This window comes from Palaemon carinicauda, chromosome 32 (genome assembly GCF_036898095.1).
Source record: "Palaemon carinicauda isolate YSFRI2023 chromosome 32, ASM3689809v2, whole genome shotgun sequence".
Lineage (NCBI taxonomy): Eukaryota > Metazoa > Arthropoda > Malacostraca > Decapoda > Palaemonidae > Palaemon > Palaemon carinicauda.
In genome coordinates, this window is record NC_090756.1 from 9,368,515 (window position 1) to 9,378,514 (window position 10,000).

The 10,000-nt window shown below is 34.8% G+C and overlaps 1 protein-coding gene across 1 annotated transcript in view; it reads left to right on the plus strand.

Annotated features, from left to right (window-relative positions):
- LOC137625467 (proline-rich protein 36-like) overlaps nucleotides 1-10,000 on the plus strand; it is a 44,726-nt gene that overhangs the window by 131 nt on the left and 34,595 nt on the right. The window contains exons 1-2 of the mRNA XM_068356377.1: nucleotides 1-47; nucleotides 1,109-1,252. The exon at nucleotides 1-47 is cut by the window's left edge and continues 131 nt beyond it. Coding sequence (XP_068212478.1) covers nucleotides 1-47; nucleotides 1,109-1,252 — 191 coding nt within the window. The remainder of the gene's footprint in view (nucleotides 48-1,108; nucleotides 1,253-10,000) is intronic.

Consider the following 10,000-nt stretch of genomic DNA (forward strand, 5'->3'; position numbering starts at 1 on the left):
GCAAGGACGTTACCAGCAGGCCACCACAACCCTTAAGAGACAAGACAGTGACCTTTAGTATATGCGTTATAAGTATTAATATATATGATAATACATATTGTATTATATGGGCTTACATTTTGTATAAACTATACGTGGGATAATTACTATTTCATTATGCATTTCATTTTATAATTGTAATTAAGATGAATTTAGACAGAATATCATTATCGAGCAGATAAATCTTGTAGATTTTTTTTTTTTTTTTTTTTTTTTTCCGGAGGAAAAGTGTGTCCGCACCCAAGGGTCCACAAAAGTCAGTTAAACCCATTTATCACAGAAAATCGATCTGATTAAAGTATCGAATATAGCTGATAAAGATAAAAAGTAACGAGTGATTATTTTAACCGAAAATTATTATTATTATTATTATTATTATTATTATTATTATTATTATTATTATTATTATTATTATTATTATCATTATTATTATTATTATTATTATTATTACAAGCATAGCTCCAACTCTTGTTGAAAAAGCAGGATCCTATAAGCCCAAGGGCTCCAACGGGGAAAAATAGCCCAGTGAGGAAAGGAAATAAGGAAGTAAACTACAAGAGAATTTTAATAATAATAATAATAATAATAATAATAATAATAATAATAATAATTATTATTATTATTATCAGGTTATGGTATATAATATAATATTCATAATCTATAGAAAAATAATTATTATATGGATAATATAATTTTTATAAAATAATTTAAAAACTCAAAGAAACATGTCATTATTCTTCCATATTAGACTAAAGAAAGGGAGAGTGCGTCCCGTAAAGGTCAGAGGTCAAGAGAGGTTACGGAACAAGGTCATGACCTTGATTACAGTATTTGATTGGCTCATTTACGAAATTACAGTGCTGGATTATTCCCCATTAGGAGAAATTCTACCTGGGAAAAAAAATAATTGTTTACTTCAATCGTAATTTTCAAATAAGGAAAGAATTATCCCCTATTTTATTTGAAATTTGAGAATAATATGATTTTTCGAGTTTTGAGATCTATTTTGTTTATACAATTCAGATTTTTCTTAGATTACATTTTATATATAATCATTACTTTTTGATAGATTATGATTATATCATATTTCTAAATTCGTTATTTTTATCACTTGTTGCATCATATGAACTATTATCTAGGTTGTGTAATCAATCATCATCATCACCACCACCACCACCACCACCTCCTACGCCTATTGACGCAAAGGGCCTCAGTAAGATTTCGCCACTCGTCTCTATTTTGAGCTTTTAAATCAATACTTCTCCATTCATCATCTCCCACTTCACACTTCGTGGTCTAATCAAAGGTTTATGACTTTAGAAGTAAAGGGCTACCAGCCTCCAACTTTAGTTTGTGGCCCACAGCAGTTGACAATCTGCCAGGTACATAATTCACTGTTGCACCTAGATGTTGTAATTTATACAAATTGCAAGTTTACATTTTGGAGGTGAAATCTTCAGATTAATTATCACGATTATCGTGATTTTTCATATGTAACACCCAAGTATGGACTATATATATATATATATATATATATATCACCCTTAATAACAACACACCCCTTCATTCTTTCATCAACACATTTGACTAATCTCTCTCCATCTATCTCCCAGTCTCTTCTTCAAATACCTCAATGTCTCCATTGACCGTAAAAGAATCTCTTTGCCTCTTCCTTAAATACTCCCCAATATCAAGTCTTTCAATCCTCCAATCAGTTCTACTATTTAGCTTTCTCCTTCCATATATCTTCCCCCTCCCACGTATCTTCCCCCTTCCACGTATCTTCCCCTTCCACGTATCTTCCCCTTCCACGTATCTTCCCCATTCCATGTATCTTACCCTTTCCATGTATCTTCCCCTTCCATGTGTCTTCCCCTTCCATGTATCCTCCCCCTTCCATGTATCTTCCCCCCTCCATGTATCTTCCTCCTTCCATGTATCTTCCCCCTTCCACGTTCATTCACCATGTATTATCCGTGTTTTACATATCTTTCCCCTTCCATGTATCTTCCTCCTTCCACATATCTTCCCCCTTCCACGTATCTTCACCCTTCCATATACATGTATCTTCCCCTTCCCCATATCTTCCTACTCCAATGTATCTTCCCCCTTCCACGTAACTTCCCCCTTCCATATAACTTTTCCCTTCCATGTATCTTCCTACTTCCATATATCTTCCCGCTTCTATGTATCTTCCTCCTTCCACATATCTTCCCCCTTCCACGTATCTTTGCCCTTCCATATGCATGTATTTTCCCCTTTCCCCTTATCTTCCTATTCCCATGTATCTTCTCCCTTCAACGTATCTTCCCCCTTCCACGTAACTTCCCCCTTCCATGTATATTTTCTCTTATATGTATCTTCCCGCTTCCATATATCTTCCCCCTCTCACGTATCTTCCCTCTTCCACCATATCAATTCCTCTCCCAGATAGACATACCAGGTTTCCTTTAAACATTTCTCCAGCCATTTATTGCATCTCTTTTCTCCTCCTGCCTCGCTATCTCCCTGCATTCTTCTTCGTTTTTTATTCTATTCCTCTCATAAGTTCCTCATTTTCACTGTTTCTCACTTTATATCGATATTTTCCTGTTTCTACGTAGAGTGCTCCGGAAGCCCTGTAGGGCTATGTAACGGATTATGTATTCCATCTGAAATCTTTCTAACTTGTTATGTCTATTAACATTTTCTGAAATTATTTTGGAAGAAGGAGTATTTGGATTCGTCAGGTCTACAGTTAGAATATCTCTCTCTCTCTCTCTCTCTCTCTCTCTCTCTCTCTCTATATATATATATATATATATATATATACTCCTTTCCGAGTGGGGATACCTTGAAGTGTTCGTGTATTACCATGATGAGCAAAGCTAAACAAGGTAGGACCACCTATACTAGGTTGGTTTGGTGTGAGCAATCAGGCTAAAGTCACCCACCATCACTAATCCGCAGTGGCCAGCGTGGTGATCAAGATATCCATACCCCAGACATGACTAAGGATATGTCTGAGGCTTTTGTCCTGTAATGGACTAGAAATGGCTGTATTTATTGCTGTTGTCATTGTGAACGGGATATTAGATAGTCTTATCCTAGTTCTCTTATATAAACATCAGTTTTAACTATGGATACACAGGCATACATATCAGGTGTATATGAAGGTGTCAGTACAGTATACTCTTAGGTACAGACAGGTGAACTACGCTAAGATACACTAACATAAAAGTGTAATTTCAGACTGTGGATATAATGTTTAATTCTGAAATCTTAATGCTTGCTAATGGACTCCTTACAGAGAGAGAGAGAGAGAGAGAGAGAGAGAGAGAGAGAGAGAGAGAGCGCTAGATAATATTGAAATATCCCTGAGCTTCTTAGAGCAAGATTTGCTAATGGACAAAAGGACACAGACAGACAAACAGACGGACGGAAAATGGCATTTTATAAATACCATTATATGAGAGAGAGAGAGAGAGAGAGAGAGAGAGAGAGAGAGAGACGCTGTTCAGTTTCAGTCGTCTAACAGTTTTTATAAATACCATTATATGAGAGAGAGAGAGAGAGAGAGAGAGAGAGAGAGAGACGCTGTTCAGTTTCAGTCGTCTAACAGTTTTTATAAATACCATTATATGAGAGAGAGAGAGAGAGAGAGAGAGAGAGAGAGAGAGAGACGCTGCTCAGTTTCAGTCGTCTAACAGTTTGCTTGGAATAATGTCATATGTCGACCAGTAGTTAATATCCACATCTCTCTCTCTCTCTCTCTCTCTCTCTCTCTCTCTCTCTCTCTCTCTATGCTGTCACCCTTAACTCTTTAATGTTTATCTTAATCAATAACAACAATTTACTTTTACTTTATTTCAATTTGCAAATTATAATGAGATTTATCCTCCATTTTTGTTCCCCGTCTTTATCAAGACTCGATTCTATTTAATCTTCTAAAAGAATAGCCTTCTAAAAACAACAATATCTCTTCGTCAAAGTATTTAATGTATTCTAAAATTATAATTTCTTTGTGTAAGGTTTTAGTTTTTCTGAAGAGAATCGGATTTTGCATATGAAAATAGCTAGTGTCCATTATAATAATTAGAACATTTATAAGATACGAATTGATAATGAATACATTAGTAGGGATTTTGTTATTATTATTATTATTATTATTATTATTATTATTATTATTATTATTATTAATTGATAAGCTATAACCCTAATTGGAGAGGCAGGATGCTATAAGCCAAGGGGCACTACCAGGGAAAATAGGCTAGTTAGAAAAGGAAACCAGATAAGTAATTAACCATTAAAATAGAATATTCTAAGAACAACAACAACACTAAAATAAATATTTCATACATAAACGGTAAAAACTTTAACAAAATAAGAGGAAGAGAAATAAGATAGAATAGTGTGCCCGAGTGCACCCTCAAGCAAGAGAACTCTACCCCAAGACAGTGGAAGACCATGGTACATGGCAGAGGCAGGGGACAGTGACACTGCCTATCAAGCAGGACAATGCCCTAGAAACTGACCATATATACATACGATCAACACCCAAGCCCCCTCTCAACCCAGGCTAGGACCAAGAAGGGCAAGGCAATGGCTGCTGATTACTCAGCAGATAGACCTATAGGCTCCCCCCCCCCCATCCTTAGCTCACAAGGATGGTGATGTTGCAGCTATCAAAGGAACTAACGAGCTTGAGCTAGACTCGAACCCAAGTCTGGTCTTCACCAGGCAAGGACGTTACCAATTAGGCCACCACAACCTTAAATATTGATAAACTATTCCACGTACAGTTGGCTTCATTAACTCCGATACACTTCACGGGAAGCTAAGGAGACGTCAGTATACCAGAATTAATGAAGCCAACTGTACCTGGTACAGGTGGGACCAACGTCTGTAAATATAAGCCTTGGATGGGAATACACATATTCTGAAATGTGATCCTGTAATTCAATAAGTCCTTTATATAATAGATATAAAGTTATGTTAAGATGGGACACGTATGACGTACGTGACAGGTATCATTCGCTAATGAGGTTTTACTTTCAAATATATGATCATATTGTGGAGGCATACGGGTCGAAATTGCGCTGGTAACCATGTGCTTCGGATTAGACATAAAACTCAATACTAAACATGAATTAGATTAGAGATATTACAAAGCTTTGGATGTCGAAATAGAGAATAACAGCAAATACTAACATTGAAGATAGATATTAGTGTCTTCAGAGCTCATGGGAAAAAATGGGAAAAAAAAAACTCACCAACGTTCTTTTCAAACTATGATTGGCATTTTATCTCGTTTTACGCTATACCAAGAATAAAATCAAATTTAGCATGAAAAAAAAAATTTCTTTACTTTAGCTCATTATATTGTATTTCCGTCCTTCTCGGAAGAATTTGTGACCTCACAATCTGGTAACGTTGTCAGAGCTGATAAAATTCGAACTAGTGAAAAAATGTGAATTAGTGGAAAAAAAATAAAATTAATGAGAAGTATTTTGATAATAATATATTTTGTATCTAATGGTAAGTTAGAATTGATTATCAATAGAGCTGATAATTCTTTCGTTACACACTCTTCCGATTAGGAGCAATAAGATTTTGAATTTGACAACCCCCCCAAAAAAAGTAGCGTGACTCGCTGAAATGCATTCGCAAAAAAAAAAAAAAAAAAAAAAATTAAGTATGTGGTATAAAATGATTATCATTAAAAGTACCTAATGCAAAAACTAGAGCAGCCAATAGGCAATTGAAAAATAGATAATATATTCATCGATATTAATTCCGTTTACTTTTATATGTATTGAAGATTGAGATTAAGTACTTTGTTTTTATCTTCAGCAACGAAGTTGGAAGGAGGTTAAGTTTTCGTCCCTTTTTGTGTTTGTTTGTTTGTTTGTTTATGTACAGCTTCCTGCCCACAATTTTAATCGTAGAGTAATGAAACTTACAGGCGTTAACTGTTATGTAAAAATCTGGAAATTATTGAATTCTGGAAGGATAAGGTCAAAAGGTCAAGGTCACGGTCAAGCAAAATGTCAAATTCACGTAATCAGTCATAAATTTGGTTCATATTTGAGTGTATGAATATGTACTGAATTTGATACATGTTAAGGTCAAAGATCAAGGTCAAGGTCAAAGAAATGTTGAGAAATAAGCTGTTGCAGCTGAGGTCTGCACTCTACTGAGTGCTTCTCTAGTTGAAAAAGTGTATTATACTTGAAAAATCATAAAGTATATTCACATTTTTCATCATTATACTTACCATGCAAAACCTCCATTTTTAGAATCATTATTATTCATATTATTCAACATTTATCCAACATACCTCAGCATAATAAACTAATAAGTTCTAGAAATAACAAGAATTTTATTCAAACATTTGCTAATGGCAGCTTCCTCGCGTGAAAAAAAAGGGGACTATAGTAAATGAGCGTAAGGTCGATTTTCCGCATGACTAAATGATGAAAGTCGACCTTATGGATGAAGGGAGATGAGCTCTAAAGACAATCCTAACTCAAATCAAAAGAATAATAACTGATGTTATTGCCAGTTAATGGTTGGCCATATCAATGAGTTGATCAATCATCCATTTGACTATTGTTTAAATCAAGTTCATGAAAGATTATATCAGACAAATATATAATTTCTGACAATTCATATTTCGTCATTACAACTCTGACATTTTTACGGAAATTCGAATAAGGTAAGATTTTATGAATTATGTTTACAATGCTTATTTTTTTCGTCCTAGTTTTGCTTGATATTATCAATAAGCAAAATATGTATTAATTTTTTTCTTTAATCTTATATCACACGCTGATAAGTTAAAGAAATTATCTTAACAATTAGTGAGAACTCCCAGATAGAAAATAGTCAACCACCTTGTTTGATCTATATGCTATTTCGGTTTTAACTTAAACTCACTTTTTGTTTACTCCGGCAAGAAAATATTCATTACCCCATAGTCTTCCTTGGAATGTAGTGCCTGTTCCACAAGAAACCTTTTGGAATAACTTTATTATCGTTTAAAAGTGACATGTTGAAACGTTTTGAAGTGTTAGTTGAACTGACATCTCTTGGGTGATAGTGATATCAATTATAAGAATAGTGCCCAGATGAAAATTTATTAATGACATCACGAGGTTTTGATGACTGGATATATCGTATCAATTCCATTGTGTTCAAGTTCCAAACGTTGATCAAAACGTTAATGGACGTTTCTTTGTTGTCTGAACATCCCATAAAAACGTTTTTTATAACAAAAACACTTTCAGTTACGTTGTCTTAACCATGTCAAGTACCAATTAAAACTTAAAAAAAAATCCTCGTTTATTCACTATCAGCTTGACAGATGAACACACACCGACTCATCTGGATAAAACCAATTATAATTTATATAAGAAATAATCAACATCATTGACCCGATTCACGCACACACTGTCCCTTCTAAGGCACAACTGCAATCATTATTATTTCATTCTTCGAAGCCTGCAAAGGATCCATTGGGGACATCAAGACATAACAAGTGGAGACTCTAATCCTTCCAACTTCATTCTTCACAACTCTCAATCGACCTGGGACATCAAGAGATTAAAAGTATAAAAGGTATGTCGGTTATTTTCACCTGGTTCAAGAAGGCTTTGTCAATAGGCTATTTTCTCTGGTTATTTTTGTAGATCTAGTACATCTTGATGGTTACGTGGAATAGATATTAGGACGAAACTTAGTAATAACATTGCATAGAAATTTGAGGTAATATTATTCTTTTATATACGGGCAAATATGTCTGGGATATTTCGTTAATCAGAAGATATTTTCTCTGGATATTTCATCGATCTAGTACATTTTAATAGGTACGTGTAATAGATATTTGGATGAAACTTGGTTATCTCATTTAATAGAAAAATGAGGTGCTGTTATTCTTGTACATATACAGGCAAATATATCTGGGATATTTGTTAATCAGATAATTCTATTTAATCCCATCCTTTCTCAATGTGTCTAGGATGGCTTTAGAAATGGCTATTTGATTTTTGTAGTTACTATTAAGTGTATTAAGATATACGGTCGGTATACGAATTGTTAATATGGTGTGCAACTAACATCTACATTGACGACTATTCTGTTGCAGTTGACAAATGAGTTTGAGGGCCATGGGTACATCTGTGTCATTTACTTTACTTTACTTACTTTAAGGGCTGCTTTCCTGGTCCTGTCACACAGGGGAACCTTAAAAAATTATCGTATACATTCTTAAGTATTTTGCATTTTACACTGCATAACTTTTTGTGTTTATTGTCAAATCCACATTATCAAAACACTTAAGAGAACAAGAAAGTTTTCAGTTTCTTCTAAAAAAAAATATTCTTCCTTTATTAATTTTCGAATTTTAATTGTTTTGTTACAAACAGATTGAATATTTACATGGCCGCAATTTATGACATCCTTCGTATCCATGGTCAGCATTTTCTGATAATCTCTCCAATTCCAAATCATAAACTGTGCAATTTCTTGAATTCATTATAAGATTATCAAGTTTTTTCAACTTGTGCAAGTTCATACATTTTATCTGCAGTAAGATATATTCATTGGTGACGTGATTTCCAGAACATTTCATGTTATCCCTTGACATATATAAGAGGAATTCTCTCTGTCGTGTACGTTTTATCCCCCTATCTTACGCATTGCTAATTAAATTACACTGGCTGCCTATTAAATCCATAATGCTGTTTAATGTATGTGCATTGGCAAATAAAGTTATCAGAACCTGACGTCCGAAATATATTAAGAGAATTGCTACCCATCGTGCAGCCAATGAATCTTGTCGACACGAGAATAAATATTTACTGTTTCAAGTTTTTGGGAGCCAATGTATACCTCTTCTGTACTTTCTAGAGCTTGTACATATTCGGCACCAAGACTATAAAACAAGCCTCCACTGGACTCACAAAAGATATAAAATGTTAAGGCGCTCAAAAACAAACTGACGACTCTTGTTTTCTAAGTGCTTCGATAATGTGAATTTTGCAATTAACACAATACGCTGTGTACCTAGGAGTGCATACGACAAACAGAGCTTGTAGGTCCTGTAATGCATAGGACCCCCCAGGAAAACTGCCTTTTTTAAATAGCAATTTATCAAGTTTTCCTTAACTGGCCAGCCATGCCACGAACAAAACTTTTGTCTAGTAGATACGTTATCATTTAATGATAAAGGATAGTAATTCGTCTGTGCAAACGATGCCCTTTGTTAACATAGGCAAATTCATATCCAAATTAAACAGCATGTTATCCCCCGAAGAATAATGAGTAATGAGCCTCGTTAGGGCTATAATTTTCATCCAAATTAATTCCAATCGAGCAGGTACCTGGTTAACGAAGTGTTAAAATTAACAATTCATTTGAGGCACCCTTTACATCACGCTTTTTCTCCCATAACTAATTGATTTTTCCGCCAATTACAATTTTGACACGGAGCCTTTTTGTCTTTAAACATATGTATTTCGAAAAAATAAATACTTTCCCGATCCCCTCATTTGAATTTTGGTGAACCATGCTAACGTATTTAAATTTATATTTTGGAACAAAATTCCCATTCGGGATAAACATTTTTATTCCTTTTTCGGCAATAATTTTTATACATATAGACACGTTATAAACATGAATGAAATTCTCTCTCTCTCTCTCTCTCTCTCCTCTCTCTCTCTCTCTCTCTTCCTTGTGCTCTCTCTCTCCTTGTGCTCTCTCTCTCTCTCCCTTGTGCTCTCTCTACTCTCTCTCTCTCTCTCTCTCTCTCTCTTTCCTTGTGCTCTCTCTCTATCTCCATCTCTCTCTATCTCCATCTCTCTCTATCTCCATCTCTCTCTCTTCCTTGTGCTCTCTATCTCTCTCGCTCTCGCTATCTCTCTCGCTCTCGCTATCTCTCTATCTTCCTTGTGCTCTCTATCTCTCTCGCTCTCTCTCTCTC